This window comes from Electrophorus electricus, chromosome 21, assembly GCF_013358815.1.
Source record: "Electrophorus electricus isolate fEleEle1 chromosome 21, fEleEle1.pri, whole genome shotgun sequence".
NCBI classification, from domain to species: domain Eukaryota; kingdom Metazoa; phylum Chordata; class Actinopteri; order Gymnotiformes; family Gymnotidae; genus Electrophorus; species Electrophorus electricus.
The window spans coordinates 2,673,711-2,694,582 of NC_049555.1; the positions used below are offsets into that span (position 1 = coordinate 2,673,711).

The 20,872-nt window shown below is 41.2% G+C and overlaps 4 protein-coding genes across 6 annotated transcripts in view; 1 reads left to right on the forward strand and 3 right to left on the reverse strand.

Moving 5' to 3' along the window:
• Nucleotides 1–4,204, forward strand: part of aox6 (aldehyde oxidase 6) — a 21,928-nt gene extending 17,724 nt beyond the window's left edge. The window contains exons 26-35 of the mRNA XM_035520935.1: nt 1–184; nt 432–527; nt 703–831; nt 929–1,003; nt 1,097–1,149; nt 1,346–1,460; nt 2,228–2,293; nt 2,417–2,605; nt 3,341–3,508; nt 3,669–4,204. The exon at nt 1–184 is cut by the window's left edge and continues 44 nt beyond it. Of these exons, the coding sequence (XP_035376828.1) occupies nt 1–184; nt 432–527; nt 703–831; nt 929–1,003; nt 1,097–1,149; nt 1,346–1,460; nt 2,228–2,293; nt 2,417–2,605; nt 3,341–3,508; nt 3,669–3,722 (1,129 nt within the window). The 3' untranslated portion in view covers nt 3,723–4,204. The remainder of the gene's footprint in view (nt 185–431; nt 528–702; nt 832–928; nt 1,004–1,096; nt 1,150–1,345; nt 1,461–2,227; nt 2,294–2,416; nt 2,606–3,340; nt 3,509–3,668) is intronic.
• A 7,164-nt stretch (nt 4,205–11,368) lies between these two features.
• Nucleotides 11,369–12,564, reverse strand: LOC118240445 (high choriolytic enzyme 1-like). Its single transcript, XM_035520878.1, has 4 exons — nt 12,383–12,564; nt 12,072–12,212; nt 11,877–11,994; nt 11,369–11,756 (listed from the first exon to the last, which is right to left on the reverse strand). Exons 1-4 carry the CDS (start codon nt 12,498–12,500, stop codon nt 11,369–11,371), a joined length of 765 nt encoding a protein of 254 aa, XP_035376771.1. The 5' UTR covers nt 12,501–12,564.
• Nucleotides 12,565–15,470: 2,906 nt separating this feature from the next.
• LOC118240413 (high choriolytic enzyme 1-like) lies at nt 15,471–17,861 on the reverse strand. 2 transcript variants are annotated; one of them, XM_035520693.1, is made up of 6 exons: nt 17,773–17,861; nt 17,074–17,672; nt 16,644–16,857; nt 16,333–16,473; nt 16,138–16,255; nt 15,471–16,017 (listed from the first exon to the last, which is right to left on the reverse strand). In XM_035520693.1, exons 3-6 carry the CDS (start codon nt 16,759–16,761, stop codon nt 15,630–15,632), a joined length of 765 nt encoding a protein of 254 aa, XP_035376586.1. In that variant the 5' UTR covers nt 16,762–16,857; nt 17,074–17,672; nt 17,773–17,861; the 3' UTR covers nt 15,471–15,629. The 2 variants fall into 2 exon arrangements, with proteins under 2 accessions (XP_035376586.1, XP_035376585.1); XM_035520692.1 differs by having other exon boundaries at nt 16,644–17,672.
• A 1,896-nt stretch (nt 17,862–19,757) lies between these two features.
• The window catches only part of LOC113568117 (high choriolytic enzyme 1-like), a 30,565-nt gene continuing 29,450 nt past the window's right edge, over nt 19,758–20,872 (reverse strand). For both annotated transcript variants that reach the window (XM_035520893.1, XM_035520892.1), the window contains 3 exons: nt 20,620–20,760; nt 20,425–20,542; nt 19,758–20,304 (listed from right to left, as the gene is read on the reverse strand). In XM_035520893.1, coding sequence (XP_035376786.1) covers nt 19,917–20,304; nt 20,425–20,542; nt 20,620–20,760 — 647 coding nt within the window. In that variant the 3' untranslated portion in view covers nt 19,758–19,916. The remainder of the gene's footprint in view (nt 20,305–20,424; nt 20,543–20,619; nt 20,761–20,872) is intronic.

A 20,872-nucleotide genomic window follows, 5' to 3' on the forward strand; every position in this document is an offset into this window, starting at 1 on the left:
CAAGATGGAGTTCGACCCCGAGAACCTGCACTGCTGCTGGGTGGAGTGTAAGAAGCGGTCTGAGCTCGGGCGTCGACGGCCGGCTGTCGCCGAGTTTAACCGGCGGAACCGGTGGAAGAAGAGGGGCATCGCCATGGTGCCCATCAAATACGGCGTGGGATTTGGACACTCGTTCCTACAGCAGGTATCTGATCAGGGCTCAGGGGCCCAGTGACGGGGGACCCAGCTCTGCAGGGGCCCAGTGACGGGGGACCCAGCTCTGCAGGGGACAGATTCAACTTTGCCAATCAAGTTTAATAATGAACTCGTGGTGTTAGAAGAAGAATCTGACTGGGACAGTACCGGGTTTTTGCCCTTATTAGACGCATGCGACTGTGTGTGTGTGTGTGTGTGTGTGTGTGTGTGTGTGTGTGTGTGGGGTTATATTAAAGGCAGCTGCACTGGTGCACATATATAAGGACGGCTCTGTGCTAGTAAGTCACGGGGGGATTGAGATGGGCCAAGGCCTACACACCAAAGTCCAACAGGTACCGCCCCCTGTCTCCTTTTTTCACACCAGTCAAAGCATTTCTTATGTTTAAATAAATAATGAATCATTAATTTTTAAACATTTGAAGCTTTATTTTGATGTAACGAATCATTTTAATTTGTGGTTGTTGTACCTGCTGGTGCTATGTGTGACTGTGTGCGGGGGTGGCACAGGTCGTAAGTCGTGAGCTGAACATCCCTCTGTCTCTCATCCACATCTCGGAGACGTGCACGAGCGCTGTGCCCAACACAAATCCGACCGCGGCGTCCTTCGGCACCGACGCCAACGGCATGGCTGTCTGGGTAACGCTCAACCCAGAAATTTTATTTGCAAAAGACTTAAGTCACTTATTTTCAGAGACACATTCATTGTTCCATGAAATGTTTGTCTATGTTGCAGGATGCTTGTCAAACTCTGTACAAAAGACTGGAGCCAGTCAGGAAGAAGGATCCCAGTGGCACATGGAAAAGCTGGGTATATTTCCATTTGAAATAAATACTACTCGGATATTCATATTTTTAACTACGTAATTTTCATTGTTGTTTTTTGTCTTGTTTTTTGGTGAAGATTGCTACAGCGTTCCAAGAGAGAATCAGCCTGTCGGCTACCGGATTCTACAGGTTCTACGTTGAACTTTTTACCCTCACAAAGCCAGGTTTATCGTTTGAGATCTGACGGTTAATAATTATCCCCTGTAGCGTTTGAACTTTTAAAATTTGATGCCAGTTGCAGATTTTGTATTTCTAGTTCCAGATCTTTTGTGGGTCTGTATGCTATAATGCAGTATGTGTGTATTTATATGTACTTGTGTATCAGAGGCCATGAGCTGAGTATGGACTGGCAGAAACAGGAAGGAAGGCCATACACGTACTTCACATATGCTGTCTGCTGCAGTGAGGTGGAGCTGGACTGTCTAACAGGAGAGTACAGGGTGGGTCAAACACCTGTCATAAACACTACATGTACAGGGTGGGTCAAACACCTGTCATAAACACTACATATACAGGGGAGTACAGGGTGGGTCAAACACCTGTCATAAACACTACATATACAGGGGAGTACAGGGTGGGTCAAACACCTGTCATAAACACTACATATACAGGGGAGTACAGGGTGGGTCAAACACCTGTCATAAACACTACATATACAGGGGAGTACAGGGTGGGTCAAACACCTGTCATAAACACTACATATACAGGGGAGTACAGGGTGGGTCAAACACCTGTCATAAACACTACATATACAGGGGAGTACAGGGTGGGTCAAACACCTGTCATAAACACTACATATACAGGGGAGTACAGGGTGGGTCAAACACCTGTCATAAACACTACATATACAGGGGAGTACAGGGTGGGTCAAACACCTGTCATAAACACTACATATACAGGGGAGTACAGGGTGGGTCAAACACCTGTCATAAACGCTACATATACAGGGGAGTACAGGTTAACCAAACACCTATCCCAAACACTGCATATGCAGGAGAGTACAGGGTTAGTCAAGCGCTGATCCCAAACACTGTTTCTGCAGGAGAGTACAGGGATAGTCAAGCGCTGATCCCAAACACTGTTTCTGCAGGAGGGTATAGACTAAACCAGACAACTCCAAGCACTGCTGAAACAGATTTTAATATACTCCCCACTGCCATCATCTGAGGCTTTTCTTCTAGTCTTTTTTTACTTTTATTTTACTTAGACTGTGAGAGCAGATATTGTCGTGGACATCGGGAAGAGTATAAACCCAGCCATCGACATCGGCCAGGTAGGATAGTGTCACCTGGAACAGTGTATGTTTTATATTTTTTTCTGTCTGCAAACAGCACATACTCACGCGCGCGCATTGTGTGTGTGCGCACGTGTGTGCGTGCGTGTGCGTGTGTGGCAGATCAAAGGTGCATTTATGCAGGGCCTGGGTCTCTACACTATGGAGGAGCTGAAATTCTCCCCTTCCGGCTCCTTGCACACGCGTGGTCCGGGTCAGTATAAGATTCCTGCCGTGTGTGACGTGCCGCTGCAGTTCAACGTCTACCTGCTACCCGGTTCTCAGAACCCCTTCGCCATCTACTCCTCAAAGGTAGAGCCACTTTCCCCCATCTGATGGTTCTCTGAGACTTTACAATGCCACATAAGGGCTTTATTAAAGCTCATAGCTTAAGAAATTCCTAAAAGCCTTTATTAGGCATGCATAACTTAGATTAGCCTGAACATCCTGTGTGGTTATTTGTGACTGTTTGTTTGACAAAACAGTACCTAAAGTTGTATGCTTATATATGTCTTATAAGCAAGATATGTGTATGCTGCAAATGTTTTACACAAAAGAAACCTTAAAGATTGTTTAGGTGGGTTTCTTGCTGCCCACATCTGCACTTATTGTGAGATGTTAATATTCTATTAAACTTACTATGAATATTGTGTGATTTGGACACATTGAACGCATTCTGTCAAGTTGTCATTTGTGCAGATTTCCTCTTTTACCATGACTGCACCATGAAGACCACATCAACTGTTTGTTGATACGTTTGATACGGTTCCAGTAGTGTGGATGGCGTTTAGCAATGTACTGTTACTTTCAGAGGTTCAGGGTAGTGTTTAGTGATGAGCTGTTTCTTTTAGAAGTTCCTGATAGTATTTAGTAATGCGCTATTCCTGACAGAGGATTGAGATGGGACATAGTGGTGTTATGTTCCTTTAGAGGTGAAGGATGGTGTTTAGTGGCCGTTCCTTTAGTCGTGAAGGATGGGGTTTAGTGACGGGCTGTTTCCATCCAAGTGGTCAATATTTTGTTTGCTGGTGGGCTGTTATTTTTCAGGGCATCGGGGAGCCCATTGTATTCCTGGGCAGTTCAGTGTTCTTTGCCATGAAGGAGGCCATCACCGCAGCCCGGACAGATGTGGGTCTGAGTGGACCGTTCCCTCTACGCACCCCCGCTACGCCAGAACATGCCTGCCTTGCGTGCAACACGCACTTCAACCAGATGGTGCGTCACAAGTTTGTTTTGTTGTATCAAGATGTCAAATGTGTGCTTGTAAAAGATTAGCCTCAGTTTTCTATATATGATTATTTTTTTAGTTATTGTAGCTCTGCAACTCTGGGTTATCTTAATTTTTTCATGTCATATACCACGTTCTTTTCTCCAGATCCCAAAAATGGAAGCAGGAACTTCACCACCATGGGCAATGGAGCTCCCTTGATGCAGTTTAAACCCACAATCACATCCGCTTCAAAATGATATGGTTTAAACCATCTGTTGAAAGTATTACAAAATTAAAGCATTAGATAATTAAACATGAGATTTGATTTATTACTATGAAGTCTTCTAATGTGCAGGACTATACTAATTATTTTAGCCATTTTGCTCACATAGATTAATTTCAGGAATTTGTGATCTTTTACCATAAATCTGCCTAAATTTTACTCAACATTCATTTGAGATTGCCCAATAAATAGAATTGTTCTGGTTATAGCCTTGATGATGATGTGTTTTATTAGCATTTATAATTAATCAGGAGTCTTGTGGGCAAAAATAAATAAAATCCTCTGAAATTAATTACTATATAAACCTGGAACACTCAGATTACATGTGCTAGTTTTATTGAAATGACCAAGTTATAGATTTTCATATGTGTAATCAAGAAAAAATCTACAGTGTCAATAAATAAACCGCTTATATGAACATTGTGCTTTATAACTCTTCTTTCTTGAGCTTATTAAGTTCCAGGCTGCTTTCTGCCAGGTCAGCTGTTGTCACAAAGCATCTTTACAAATGTCCCAGTCCAAGCCCCCAGTGAGCAAATCTCCCTGGAGCACGAGGAAGAAACCTTGAGGAGAACCAAGACTCAAAAAAGGGTGGCCCGTCCTCCTCTGGCTGATGAGGTGAGCCCAGGGTTCTGTGCCCCCCATCGAATGTGGCTCATCTGTTGAGCTAAGCCTACCGCCTTACACTGACCAGGTGCCCAGATCCAGTGCAGGTCCGGCGTCCGACAGTAAACGCTGGAACGCTGGAATGCCACACAATTGACCTACAAATGCCAGCCTTATTGTTTAGCTATTCATCTCAAAGTGTGTTATTCAGTAACTACTGTAAATAAGTAGTTACATTTACTGAATATAGCAGATGCCCATATGCAGAGTGACTTAGAAAACAGCTTTTCTGCCTCAGAAGAGAGAGGAACTCTGTACAGGAAAATATACCAAAAGAACAAGATTTTGTTTGCCAAAGTCAAAAATCAACTTTACTGCCATATGCAGTTTATCCTTGACACACTGCTACTTTTGACACGTTTGCTATAGAAAAGGCTTCATCTCTGAAGTTACAGAGTTTTGTTGGAGAGATATTAAGCAAATAAGAGGGGAAGACCAATTTGAAGTGAATCCACTGCTACATTGGGAGCCAGTGAAGGTTATGTACCTCAGAGATAATATAATGTTTAGTATTAGAGTCCAACCTGGAGTTTCTGGAAGACTTGACTGTTTCCTTTCAGAAAGGAATTACAATTGTCCGGGCAGCAAGATGTAGGACAGAAATACAAGATCTGACTTTTGCAATGTTTCACAGAAGCAAAAAATAATGTTTTGCTATGTGATTAACAAGGGAATTAAAGTGTAAAGTCAAATACGATTAAGGTGAAGGACTACAGAACAACATAAGGAGAGGAAGAACGAACCGTACCATCAAGGTGGAGGACTACAGACTGACATAAGGAGAGGAGGAGCGAACTGTACCATCAGGCTGGAGAACTACAGACCAATTTTGGTTAAAAGCTGCTCTGGAACCAATAAATAACTTTTTTTTCATTATTACATTTGAGGAAATTGTTTGATGTCTATGTCTTATGTTCAGAGAGTCAGGTTAATATATGGGTTTCTGTTGCAGGTTGTCCCAGAGTAAATCTGAATGTCACCAGTGTAGCAGTGATTGAAGTGTCTAATAATGTGCTCAGAAGGAATTAGAAATTGTATAAATGAAATGAGAACTGAGGATACTGAAGTGCTTTTGGTCAGATATAAGATTAACTAATCCAGTACAGTGCTGACAATCCCAGGGTATTTACAGCAGAAGACAGCACTCATTAAAAGCCTGTAATCGCTCCTGGGTCTGCAGCAGGCAGTCATTGGACATAATACATTAAATAATGTGTGCTATGGCATCAATTTGCACAATTCCTCAGGTTCCAATTTTAGGTCTGAGGTCAGAAAAGAGGTTTAAAGTGATGGCTTTGAAGTTATGGAGACGTTGAAAGGTGCCTAAGGATCATTCAAGTGTCTTTTGATGAAGTGGCTCTTCAGTCTGTATTTGAAGGCAGTATGGGAATCTTCTTTGTTTGTAGTTTTGTCTGGTACAGCAGTCAAGGTTTTCTCGACAGTCAGTTTCTTAGGATTAGACGCATTTGTACAAGAGACGAGGATTTCTAAAGAGAAACTCACAAATTCTGGATCAGTTTCTTATAAGAGGGCATGCATTAGTTTTGTTGAATCAGGCACTTCTGAATGCTTGAGTGAAAAACAATAGAGGTATTGACCAAAAGCCTAAAGAGCAAGTAAATAAATGCATTTTATCATGTATTCAGTACTACCACATAGCCACACATAGCAATGTCATTGACCAGACATTTGGACAAAGCCATGGGTTTCTTTGTTGAAATTGTGCTGCATGTTGAAATTATAAAAAGGTCATCACCTTTGTGAGCTTTGTAACAAAAAAAGAGTTTAAAAAAAAATTTAAATTAAAAAAATGTAAAATCTAGCAATGTTGTCTACCTCTCAACCATTTCACTGCGAGTTATGTTTCTTGTTTGTTTTAAATGTGACATCCAATATGTAGGAAACACAATAAAAGTGCCGTAGCACTACAGTTTGTGGATGGCTGTCATTCAGTTTTGGATTTGGCATTCTGTGGCATTGACATATTGATTCTTAACTGACACAGTGGCAACATGGATTTAATTTAACTTCAGTCGGAATGCAGATATATCTTGTACCTTAAAGTGCACCTCAGTAGCATGACTGAATAATTAGATATGATTTCATATGATTCACTCTTATTGGCTGTGACCACTAATGTATCTCACTCTCAGTTTGTTTCTGTGGATATCAGTTATGAGAATGTGATTCATATATATATTTTTCACATATATTCACACTGGATCATGCCTACAGTAACATTAGAGAAGGATATAGAGTATCCAGGCTTCTGCATATAGGCCTGTGTGAACATCTACCGTTGTTTCTCACACCTGCATATGCACCTCTCATCAGAACATCACTCCCCAGGATGTGTATGCCTGAAGTGCTTTCATCCCAGTTACAGGACTGTTTGGACTGCACGTACTGGGATTTATTTACACAGCAGACTATAGATGAGTATATCTATTGTCTTTTATTACATTAAGTCCTGTATAGACTGTGTTACAGTGGATAAACAGATGAGGTCCTTGCCCAATAACAAACCGTGGATGTTAATGCATGTTAGATTCCTGCTACGAGAGCATAACTCAGGAACGGCACCCTTTCCAACCGGAAATGAGTCGTCAGCAGAGTCAATGCAGACTACAGGCAGAAGATAGCGGGACATTTTAACAGTGGAGATATGAGGCAGACTTGGCAAGATATTCAACATCTCAACAAGCACAAGGGCAGCTAGAGACACCAATAAACCATAGCAGCCATCTGGCAGAGGAGCATAATCAGCTCTTTGCATGCTTTGAGTTGCAAACAGAGACTGGATTTCTTACTACCAGCTACAGGCAGGCAAACAGAAGATAACACTAGAAAAGCTATGACCTAGTGCCATCTCTGGGAGGGAACTCGGAGACTGTGCAGACCAGCTGACTGAGGAATGAGGTTAATCTTTTCTCTTTCACTTTCATCATGCGCTGTTCCAAAATGCTTTAAATCTGCCGCCATCGTGCCTGTACCTGAGAACCTATCACACCATTATGGTTTGCCATCATCAAATGGAATCCAAACTGCGAAGCCCAGGCAAAGAGCATCATGTAAGCAGCTGGATTAAGAACCTTTTAACTAACCACTCACAGGGGGTTGAGGTGAAGGCTTACACCTCCTCCTCACTACCAAGCAACACTGGAGCGCCACAGGGGTGTGTACTGAGTCCTCTTTTGTTTTGCCTCTATTCACATCCCTGCACACCCACCCTTAATACAAATATCATAATTAAATTCGCAGATGATATGACAGCGATTGTCTTGGTTCACAATGGAGATGAATCTGCCTACAGGGATGAGGTGCTGAGACTGAGGTGCTCCTCTAACCACCCGATACTCAACATCTCCGAAAGAATAGAGGTGATCATTCATTTCAGGAAACAGGAAGTGGACCCGCTCCCTTCTATATTATTGGTAAGTCAGTGTAAAGAGTGCTTTCCCTCCAGACACATACATGGGCACATACATCAGACGGCACTTCACATGGACTGAGAACATCCCTGGTCAAGAAGTCACTGAAGATAATATATTACCTTAGGGCACTTAAGAAAATGGACCTATAACAGCTCCTCCTCTACTTTTACCACTTTCTCTATTGAAAGCATATGGCATCCTGGACTGGTTTACAAGCTGCACTGCTGTAGGCAACAAAGCCTTGCAGAAAGTCATCAGGTCTGCTCAACAAGTGATTGGAACACAGCTACAATCTCTATAGGGCATTTACAATACCCAGTGCCTCCTCAGAATTAAGAACATTGTTAAAGACCCACCTTCCTGCCCTTTGGGAGGTAATACAGGTCTTTATATACATATTCATAAAGATTTATGAACAGTTTTTATCCTAGTGCCATTAGGGGACTTAATAACTCTGACTGCAATCTAATAATTATTTAGTTCAGCTGGGAATGTAATATTGATAAGATAGATATTGTTTTTCTGCTATTCTTTCTCATATAGTATTGATTTTGGTATTAATTAGCCTCTTTTATTTATTTGTTGTCTCCTTTTTGGGTGTTAGCAATCTCCTTATGTATTTTTATGTATGTGTTTTTTTATGTAACTGGTATTCACTAGACAACATAATTTGGTTGCACATTGTGCAATGACAATAAAAGGCATTTGATGATGCATTGCTCTGCATGGAGGAATATCCAACATGAACTAAAACGTTTGCACAGTTTTTTAAACTGTACAGCTCTGTAATGGAACAAACAGTAAAATACAAACTCCGGTCTGAAGTTCATTTTTGTTTTCTGTGAATGAGTCCTGTTTTGATCCTCAATAACCAACCCCATTGCCACAGCCCATAGACACTGCACTTTAAAGTAATAATGCGCCATATTATAAATAGGATTTTCAGACTCCTATATTTCACTAGTATGTTTGCAGTATCCTGGGGTTATATCTTATATACAAGTCCAATATCTGAGGCAGTTCAATACTGGAAGGTCCAACCGGTCACAGCATGCAATTCATAAGGGATAATTCAGAAAATTTGGAAAGGTCAGAAAAATATTGTAGCCAAAAATCATTGTCTGGTTTAACCATCAGGTCACAGATGAGGAGACATTTGACTGAGGGTTTCTCAACATGGTTCCCAACCTTACATGTCTGTCCTGTGCAACACTTCAAGACCAGTACCTGCTGCCAGTGTCATTTTATTGATCTGTTTTTACCAGATGCTGGTTCTCTGACCCCTCCTGAGCCTGAGGCAAAATGTCCTGTCCGACTCTGCTATCAGTGACACTGATGCTGCCAAACTAAGCATCAGCTGGAGCCTGTTTCTGGATTCATCCCCGAGCTTTATCCAAAGCCAGCTCCAAACACTGTGTCCCTGTGTGACTGGGGGTACAGCAGCTTCAGTTCTGCAGCATCAGTGTCGCTTATAGCTCGGGCTCGGGAGGGGTTGGAGAACCAGCACCACCCTCATGAGGGCGCCGCCACACCGTGCCCTCCTGAGGGCACCATGCCTACATCCTGCTCACCAGAGAGTGACTCCTCCACATTGCCCTGCTTCCTAGAGGGCAGTGCCTCAGCTGTGCCTCGGCATCGCTGATCCCTGCCTCCTACACAGAAAACATACAGTGCGTTGCCTCAGATGCACCCAGCCAACCAGTGGGTGCTGGTCCGCGGTCTCAAGCCCATCCTGATGTCCCCTAGGGATGCTACTTTTACAGCCAGTTTCTTAGAAGGTGTCGTGACTGCTCCAAGCCTCATAAAAGAAGTCGAGGGCAATGTCGAGGGTGTCATTGCTGTGGTCAGTCCTGTTCCTGCTTCTGTATATGACCTGCCAGCTGCCCAGTGTTCTAGCCATTCAACCCCCGGTCAGTCCAGTTGCCTGCTCAGCCACCTGTTCAGTCCCCTGCTGGACAAGTCCCTTAGTGATGTGACTGCTCCTGTGTTTCTGTTTCCTAGACAACTTTTCTGTGTGTTTGTGTTTAGATTATTGTCATGTTATTCCTCAACCATTATTGTCATCACATGAGACTCATTTTCCCCATTCAGCTTCATTGCATTGTATGTCCATTGTCTTCTGTTTAATCCAAGTTTTTTCCCTGTCATTGTTAGCTGTTTTAATCAAAATGTCTGTCCTGTTTAATTAAAATAAATAAATAAATTCAAACTCTGGCTTGAACTGTGCATTACCTGTGCATTACCTCCACGCACGACAAAAAAAAAAATCTTCCATCTTTTAACTGTAGAGCCCACATGACGTGAGATCATGTCCACATTTTTCTCGCTCAGTATTGGGACATAATTTGCATTAGGTGCAAATATAAGGGCTGCTGAAACCCTGAAAAATCTCCACTGGCTCAAGCATGTCTCAAAGACAGACTGGAGTTACACAGTACACCTACACAAAGTTCTCAGAGCGAGACCCGATTTATCCATATAAAATGTGATGCTACCCCCTTGGTCCTGCTCCTCAGGACTCAAATCCCCAGAATGCCCCAGCTAGCCAGGTGGAGAAATTCCCTTTTTAAATAATTCATTACTCAATTGTCTTTTGAATTCTTCACTGTATACTTTAAATTATTTAATTTTATTTTAGTTTTGTTTTCAGTGTGGAAAATGTCACGATCAGTCCCTCCCTTATTCCGTGTTCCGTGCTTTCCCTGTCTTGTGTATTTTAATTCCATGCCTTAGTTTCATTTTCTCCGCCCCTAGTTTGATTGCTTTTCCACCTGTTAAGTTCATGTTTTTAAACCCTACCGTGTGCCCTGCTCTTGGCTGTTCATTAAGCGTTTATTTCGTGTGGTTGTTTAGTGACTCCGTGCGTGCGTTTGTATTTGAATCATTGTGTTTATTAGCTCCGAGTTTTCCCAGTGTCTCTTGTTATAGCCTGCTTCCCGTTGGCCTTGTTTTTGTCTGTTAATCTTGTATCCCCGTACTTTCCGTATTGGTCGTTTGACTCTGGGCCGTTATACCGTCTCTGATTCTGCATTTGCCCTGAATAAATCTCGCTCTTCTCCGCACATGCGTCCGCCTCCTTGCCGCTCACCGTTACAGAAAATGCCTTCCTGAGGTGTAAGATCTCAGGATGTAATGAGTTTATTATTCCTCTAATCCTTTTATTCTCTGTAAAGCACGTTGTAAAATGCATTTAAGAAAGTACTATATAAAAAACGAGTCCAATTACGCTCTGTGCATAGAAACCTTTCCAGCCTACTTCCTCTTTGTGATGAATTGCTGGTGATTAGCAAGCATACTGAGCATTATCTCGGGACTGTTTTCTCAGTGTAGTCGACCCTGCGTGACATTAAAGTCACATAACACATCACATACTTTTATTGCTCCATTTTTGGTTAGGTGCTATGAGAATATTAGAGCACAATTATGTCAAGCTACAGAGGAAGAACTATCAGATAAAAGTATCATGTCATCAGATGTAAAGTTTAGCACTCGTACAGAATCTTGATCCTCTTAACATCGATGGTGGACAGTTCAACTCTCTGTCCAATCGCCACCAATGCATCAGGAATAGGAGTTATGGTGTCCATTCCGTTGATGGAGAAAGCAGTGTTTCCATAGTGCATCACAGAGCTGTAGTCATATGGTGTGTTCAGATTGTTGGTGTTCTCCTTGTTGAAATTGGACTGCATTGCTGGGTCAATGTTTTGCCAGTTGATCCTGACATAGTTGTCACGGTCGCTCCTGGTATGCTCGTGGTAGAAACCGAGTGCATGGTTCAGCTCGTGCTCGACGATTCCATGGTACACACAGCCATTCCTGTTGAGAGAGAGAACCTGAGCACCACCTGTTTTGCCCACAGCTGAGTAACACCTGAGAGACAGAGAGAAGATTGTTCTGGTCACATAAGTCAAGCAGCTAACAATGTGTTTCAAACATGAATAATGGAAGTAAAGTTATTTTAAATTTTGCAAAATAATTCCCTGCTCTCACCCATCTCGGCTTTTGATGCTGATGTAGTCAGGTTCAACTGTTCTGGGAACAAAACGAATGCAGGTTTTCTTGCGGAATGATGCCATGGCATTCTTAATTACATCCATGTCCAAAGAAGCTGTAAAATAATTAAAGAGAACATTAATAAAGAATATCAACATAAAGGTAAAACCTGAATCAGGGGGATTTACTTACAGAAATCAGTGCTCACAACATAAGGCACCTGCACTAAACCATTGGAGGACTTCTTCCAAAAGCATTTGTTGCTGGGGCAGACCAGAGAATTCCTGGTTTCTGGCAAAAGTATGTCTCCCTCCACCAGCATTTCACTGGACCCTTCATATAATCATGGAAAAAAAGCATTTGTTTGGCAACAACCAAAGAGTTGGAAATGCAATTTGTTAAAAATGTTGCACCATTGTCAACATTGCCTTGGTCCAAACATACAAACACCTTCAGAGGAAGGGTTTTAAAATACAAAGATAAGAATCAGCAACTTATCTGACCGTTGTTGATGGTGATAATGCGTGATGTGATGTCCACATGCTGAGGTTCTGTGGTAGGGAGAGCCTGGGAGAGACCCAGCAGCAGGGCTAGAATGGAGAAAGAGGCTCTGGGCTCCATTTTGCTTCAGTGTGTGGAGATGATCTGGATGTGCCTTCACTGTAGCTCAGTGTCTGAATGCTGTCGTTCCTGGACTTTTATACACATGGACACACACTAACAGAAACCCATATACAAACAAACACAGGTGTGACTGTTATGGACTTATGTTAGGCATTAATGTCTTCTGTCTAATGTATGTCACCAAAGGGAGGACACTTGGAACATCCCCATTAGTCAAATATCTCAGGAATTGGAGTGCTAGGCTGAGTTTGTTTGGCTAATCTGCACTAATGGATGAATTGTAGATTTAGTCTTTTACCTTATACTGACCTCTGTTTGTTAGCATTTCAGTTTGATCAATACATTTTCAGATCTGTTGGAAATGTTATTTGAAGAATCATCATGTCATAGTATCTGTTGACAAATGTTGGGGTTCTAAGAAAGATCTATTACAACCAAAATGTAGTTTGTTTGCTGTTTATTTTTCATGTGTTTGGATTTTTTTTAATCGTCAGTTCAAGTATAGATATAAAGTTTTAATGTGACTCAGAAAGCATAATCTTTTTCTGCAGACTTTCTGTGATATTTTCTTCTAATGATTGTTGATATGTGATGAGTAAATATCTGAAAGTATTTCTTCCCCAGTCTTGTCCAAGAATTCCACATAAATCAAAGTCAAATTCAAAATCAATAAACAAGGGAAGTCTATTCCAGGTTCCTAGAAATCCTAGTCTTGGTTTGAGTGTAGGTGTGATTGAATCCCATTTGGCACAACAACATGTTCAGGGTGCCCAGAGACACAGGAAGTGGGTGAATGGCGTAGAGGGGAGGTGGGCCATAGGAGAGGGTCATCAGGGGTGGTGGGAGGACCCATAGCAACTGAGATGGTTTTAGGCAACAGCATGATGCCAGGAGTAGAGGTACCTTGGCAGAAAGAGAGTATAGATTATTAGGCATGTCCAAATGCTAAAAGTGTGCAAATTAGGCATCTATAACGTGAAAGGATGGACTCCGGCTGTTCTACCTATGACAGCACAGATAAAAGGAAAGAGCCAGAAGGAACCACAGGCATGAGGCTGCCTGGAACATCAGCACTCCACCACTCTCAGCCAACAAACCTGGATGACAAGAAAAAAGTGAAGTGACAGCATCATAACATTCCAGTTTCTCATAACTCTCAGTGCTCCTGAACCCCTGGATCTACACCTTTACCTAGGATGAGTGATATTTAAGAAAATGCCTGACTATACAAATAGGTTTTCGGCCTACCTTCACATATTGACACTGAGTCTCTGAGACTTGAACATTCATAGAAATTTGAGGCCATAGTATAGGAGTTTCATCAGAAAAGGCTATGTCCCCTGTGGTAGATTGTCTTATTCATGGTACTATTAAAGACCTTTCAATCTCAGCAGATGTGGTGGATCATCAGGAGTTCACTTAAGTACTGTGTGGCAAGATTGTTCAGTGCTTTGTAGGTCATTAGAAGTATTTTATAGTCAATACATTTTGCTGAGAAGCAATGCAATGTATCTTAGGAATAATTTGATCAAACTTTCTAGTTCTAGTAAGAACTCTGGCTGCTGCATTTTGAACTAACTGGAGCTTCTTTATGTACTTAGTGGTACAACCAGATAGTAATACATTACAGGAGTCTAATGTGGAAGTGATAAATGCATGGACTAGCTTTTCTGTATCGTATAAAAATAGCACGGTCCTATACTTTGAAATGCTCCTGACTTGCAAAAGGGCTGTCCTACAAATATTATTTACATGAGCTTCATAGGAGAGAAGGGCTCCATAATTAAAGCAAGATCTTTAACCGTTAAAGATGGTGTGATTAGGAGACCATCAAGGTTTTTAATGTAATGATGGAGCATAATCCTGACTGCCTGTGAGCCTAGTAGGAGCACTTCTGTTTTCAGTCAGTTGCGGGAGAGAAATGTCTCAACATCCAGTGTCTGATGTCCTTTACAATTCCTCAATAACATTAAGCTGATATTTGTCCTTTGATTTGGCTGAGACATATAATTGTGCATAATAGCACATTGCTTGTGAATAATTCCACTTAGAGATACCATATATAAAATAGCAGGGGCCCTAGAACCCATCCCCCACACCAAATCTATCTTTTGTGTATGCTGAAATGTCACAATTTATGTTCACACACTGGTAATTCCGAGAACATTTTTTAGTCTATCTAGTAAAATGTTGTGACCTGTGGTGTCAAATGATGCACGGAGATCAAGCAGTATCAGCAAAGAGACATAACGATGGTCTAAACCCAACAACAGGTCATTAAAAACTTTAATCAGCATTGTCTCCTTGGCATGATGAAGCATAATTCCTGATTGAAAGATTTAATGTATCTGGTTCTGATGCAGGTATGATCTTAGTTGCTGAGATACACCTTTTATTAAATTATTATTATTATTATTATTAAAGTTCTCAGAGTGAGATCCCATTTATCCATGTATGTCATGGGCATCGGGCCTGCTGCTAAAGACTCGACTTCCCACAATGCCCCAGCTATTCACATCATGAAGAACTCTCCATCTGAATTCCTTTACCCGAGAATCCATAAGACATCGGTGTCTCCAGAGAACTTATCAATTTCATCTGGGTATAGTTACCCTCTGTGCATATAAGCATGTCCAGCCCATTTACTCTTTGTGATGAATTGCTGGTGATTAGCAAGCATATTGAGCATTATCTCTGGATTGTTTTCTCAGAGTAGTCGACCCTGCGTATTTTTGGATTTCGCAATGTTGTTTTTTTCCGCCTGTGTTACATTGAATGTTTTCTGCCTACCTGGATATGAACTTCCCCAGTTCCTGTTTACTCTTTGGAACCTCCCTTTTGTTTTAGTTCATTGTGTATTTTTCTCACATTACATATGTTATTAATACATTTCACCCATTCAGTAATGGCCTGAACCTAGACCATGACGTAACATGATAGATGATACATTTACTTTGATCATTTTTATTTTATGACATTACTACATATTTTGCAATCACGTAACACGTCACATAATTGTATTGCTACATTTTTTGGTTACGTATGATGAGAATATTATAGCACATTTAGGTCAAGCTAGAGAGGAAGAAGTATCAGATAGGAATATAATGTTATCGGATGTAAAGTTTAGCACTCGTACAGAATCTTGATCCTCTTGACGTCAATGGTGGACAGTTCAACTCTCTGTCCAATCGCCACCCATTCATCAGGAATAGGAGTTATGGTGTCCATTCCGTTGATGGAGAAAGCCGTATTTCCGTAGTGCATCACAGAGCTGTAGTCATATGGTGTGTTCAGATTGTTGGTGTTCTCCTTGTTGAAATTGGACTGCATTGCTGGGTCAATGTTTTGCCAGTTTATTATGACATAGTTGTCACGGTCGCTCCTGGTATGCTCGTGGTAGAAACCGAGTGCATGGTTGAGCTCGTGCTCGACGATTCCATGGTACACACAGCCGTTCCTGTTGAGAGAGAGCACCTGAGCACCACCTGTTTTGCCCACAGCTGAGTAACACCTGAGAGACAGAGAGAAGATTGTTCTGGTCACAGAAGTCAAACAGTTGATAATGTGTATCAAACAGGAATAATGGAAGTAAAATTATTTTAAATTTTTCAAAATAATTCCCTGCTCTCACCCATCTAGGCTTTTGATGCTGATGTAGTCAGGTTCAACTGTTCTGGGAACAAAGCGAATGCAGGTTTTCTTGCGGAATGATGCCATGGCATTGGTAATGACATCCATGTCCAAAGAAGCTGTAAAATAATTAAAGAGAACATTAATAAAGAATATCAACATAAAGGTAAAACCTGAATCAGGGGGATTTACTTACAGAAATCAGTGCTCACAACATAAGGCACCTGCACTAAACCATTGGAGGACTTCTTCCAAAAGCATTTGTTGCTGGGGCAGACCAAAGAATTCCTGGTTTCTGGCAAAAGTATGTCTCCCTCCACCAGCATTTCACTGGACCCTTCATATAATCATGGAAAAAAAGGATTTGTTTGGCAACAACCAAAGAGTTGGAAATGCAATTTATTAAAAATGTTGCACCATTGTCAACATTGCCTTGGTCCAAACATACAAACACCTTCAGAGGAAGGGTTTTAAAATACAAAGATAAGAATCAGCAACTTATCTGACCATTGTTGATGGTGATAATGCGTGATATGATGTCCACATGCTGAGGTTCTGTGGTAGGGAGAGCCTGAGAGAGACCCAGCAGCAGGGCTAGAATGGAGAAAGAGGCTCTGGGCTCCATTTTGCTTCAGTGTGTGGAGATGATCTGGATGTGCCTTCACTGTAGCTCAGTGTCTGAATGCTGTCGTTCCTGGACTTTTATACACTTGGACACACACTAACAGAAACCCATATACAAACAAACACAGGTGTGACTGTTATGGACTTATGTTAGGCATTAATGTCTTCTGTCTAATGTATGTCACCAAAGGGAGGACACTTGGAACATCCCCATTAGTCAAATATCTCAGGAATTGGAGTGCTAGGCTGAGTTTGTTTGGCTAATCTGCACTAATGGATGAATTGTAGATTTAGTCTTTTACCTTATACTGACCTCTGTTTGTTAGCATTTCAGTTTGATCAATACATTTTCAGATCTGTTGGAAATGTTATTTGAAGAATCATCATGTCATAGTATCTGTTGACAAATGTTGGGGTTCTAAGAAAGATCTATTACAACCAAAATTGAGTTTGTTTGCTGTTTGTTTTTCATGTGTTTGGATTTTTTTTAATCATCAGTTCAAGTATATATATATATAAAGTTTTAATGTGACTCAGAAAGCATAATCTTTTTCTGCAGACTTTCTGTGATATTTTCTTATAATGATTGTTGATATGTGATGAGTAAATATCTGAAAGTATTTCTTCCCCAGTCTTGTCCAAGAATTCCAAATAAATCAAAGTCAAATTCAAAATCAATAAGCAAGGGAAGTCTATTCCAGGTTCCTAGAAATCCTAGTCTTGGTTTGAGTGTAGGTGTGATTGAATCCCATTTGGCACAACAACATGTTCAGGGTGCCCAGAGACACAGGAAGTGGGTGAATGGCGTAGAGGGGAGGTGGGCCATAGGAGAGGGTCATCAGGGGGTGGTGGGAGGACCCATAGCAACTGAGATGGTTTTAGGCAGCAGCATGATGCCAGGAGTAGAGGTACCTTGGCAGAAAGAGAGTATAGATTATTAGGCATGTCCAAATGCTAAAAGTGTGCAAATTAGGCAACTATAACGTGAAAGGATGGACTCCGGCTGTTCTACCTATGACAGCACAGATAAAAGGAAAGAGCCAGAAGGAACCACAGGCATGAGGCTGCCTGGAACATCAGCACTCCACCGCTCTCAGCCAACAAACCTGGATGACAAGAAAAAAGTGAAGTGACAGCATCATAACATTCCAGTTTCTCATAACTCTCAGTGCTCCTGAACCCCCGGATCTACACCTTTACCTAGGATGAGTGATATTTAAGAAAATGCCTGACTATACAAATAGGTTTTCGGCCTACCGTCACATATTGACACTGAGTCTCTGAGACTTGAACATTCATAGAAATTTGAGGCCATAGTATAGGAGTTTCATCAGAAAAGGCTATGTCCCCTGTGGTAGATTGTCTTATTCATGGTACTATTAAAGACCTTTCAATCTCAGCAGATGTGGTGGATCATCAGGAGTTCACTTAAGTACTGTGTGGCAAGATTGTTCAGTGCTTTGTAGGTCATTAGAAGTATTTTATAGTCAAGTCAATACATTTTACTGAGAAGCAATGCAATGTATCTTAGGAATAATTTGATCAAACTTTCTAGTTCTAGTAAGAACTCTGGCTGCTGCATTTTGAACTAACTGGAGCTTCTTTATGTACTTAGTGGTACAACCAGATAGTAATACATTACAGGAGTCTAATGTGGAAGTGATAAATGCATGGACTAGCTTTTCTGTATCGTATAAAAATAGCACGGTCCTATACTTTGAAATGTTCCTGACTTGCAAAAGGGCTGTCCTACAAATATTATTTACATGAGCTTCATAGGAGAGAAGGGCTCCAAAATTAAAGCAAGATCTTTAACCGTTAAGGATGGTGTGATTAGGAGACCATCAAGGTTTTTAATGTAATGATGGAGCATAATCCTGACTGCCTGTGAGCCTAGTAGGAGCACTTCTGTTTTCAGTCAGTTGCGGGAGAGAAATGTCTCAACATCCAGTGTCTGATGTCCTTTACACATTCCTCAATAACATTAAGCTGATATTTGTCCTCTGATTTGGCTGAGACATATAATTGTGCATAATAGCACATTGCTTGTGAATAATTCCACTCAGAGATACCATATATAAAATAGCAGGGGCCCTAGAACCCATCCCCCACACCAAATCTATCTTTTGTGTATGCTGAAATGTCACAATTTATGTTCACACACTGGTAATTCCGAGAACATTTTTTAGTCTATCTAGTAAAATGTTGTGACCTGTGGTGTCAAATGATGCACGGAGATCAAGCAGTATCAGCAAAGAGACATAACGATGGTCTAAACCCAACAACAGATCATTAAAAACTTTAATCAGCATTGTCTCCTTGGCATGATGAAGCATAATTCCTGATTGAAAGATTTAATGTATCTGGTTCTGATGCAGGTATGATCTTAGTTGCTGAGATACACCTTTTATTAAATTATTATTATTATTATTATTATTATTATTATTATTAAAGTTCTCAGAGTGAGATCCCATTTATCCATGTATGTCATGGGCATCGGGCCTGCTGCTAAAGACTCGACTTCCCACAATGCCCCAGCTATTCACATCATGAAGAACTCTCCATCTGAATTCCTTTACCCGAGAATCCATAAGACATCGGTGTCTCCAGAGAACTTATCAATTTCAACTGGGTCTAGTTACCCTCTGTGCATATAAGCATGTCCAGCCCATTTACTCTTTGTGATGAATTGCTGGTGATTAGCAAGCATATTGAGCATTATCTCTGGACTGTTTTCTCAGAGTAGTCGACCCTGCGTATTTTTGGATTTCGCAATGTTGTTTTTTTCCGCCTGTGTTACATTGAATGTTTTCTGCCTACCTGGATATGAACTTCCCCAGTTCCTGTTTACTCTTTGGAACCTCCCTTTTGTTTTAGTTCATTGTGTATTTTTCTCACATTACATATGTTATTAATACATTTCACCCATTCAGTAATGGCCTGAGCCTAGACCATGACGTAACATGATAGATGATACATTTACTTTGATCATTTTTATTTTATGACATTACTACATATTTTGCAATCACGTAACACGTCACATAATTGTATTGCTACATTTTTTGGTTACGTATGATGAGAATATTATAGCACATTTAGGTCAAGCTAGAGAGGAAGAAGTATCAGATAGGAATATAATGTTATCGGATGTAAAGTTTAGCACTCGTACAGAATCTTGATCCTCTTGACGTCAATGGTGGACAGTTCAACTCTCTGTCCAATCGCCACCCATTCATCAGGAATAGGAGTTATGGTGTCCATTCCGTTGATGGAGAAAGCCGTATTTCCGTAGTGCATCACAGAGCTGTAGTCATATGGTGTGTTCAGATTGTTGGTGTTCTCCTTGTTGAAATTGGACTGCATTGCTGGGTCAATGTTTTGCCAGTTTATTATGACATAGTTGTCACGGTCGCTCCTGGTATGCTCGTGGTAGAAACCGAGTGCATGGTTGAGCTCGTGCTCGACGATTCCATGGTACACACAGCCGTTCCTGTTGAGAGAGAGCACCTGAGCACCACCTGTTTTGCCCACAGCTGAGTAACACCTGAGAGACAGAGAGAAGATTGTTCTGGTCACAGAAGTCAAACAGTTGATAATGTGTATCAAACAGGAATAATGGAAGTAAAATTATTTTAAATTTTTCAAAATAATTCCCTGCTCTCACCCATCTAGGCTTTTGATGCTGATGTAGTCAGGTTCAACTGTTCTGGGAACAAAGCGAATGCAGGTTTTCTTGCGGAATGATGCCATGGCATTGGTAATGACATCCATGTCCAAAGAAGCTGTAAAATAATTAAAGAGAACATTAATAAAGAATATCAACATAAAGGTAAAACCTGAATCAGGGGGATTTACTTACAGAAATCAGTGCTCACAACATAAGGCACCTGCACTAAACCATTGGAGGACTTCTTCCAAAAGCATTTGTTGCTGGGGCAGACCAAAGAATTCCTGGTTTCTGGCAAAAGTATGTCTCCCTCCACCAGCATTTCACTGGACCCTTCATATAATCATGGAAAAAAAGGATTTGTTTGGCAACAACCAAAGAGTTGGAAATGCAATTTATTAAAAATGTTGCACCATTGTCAACATTGCCTTGGTCCAAACATACA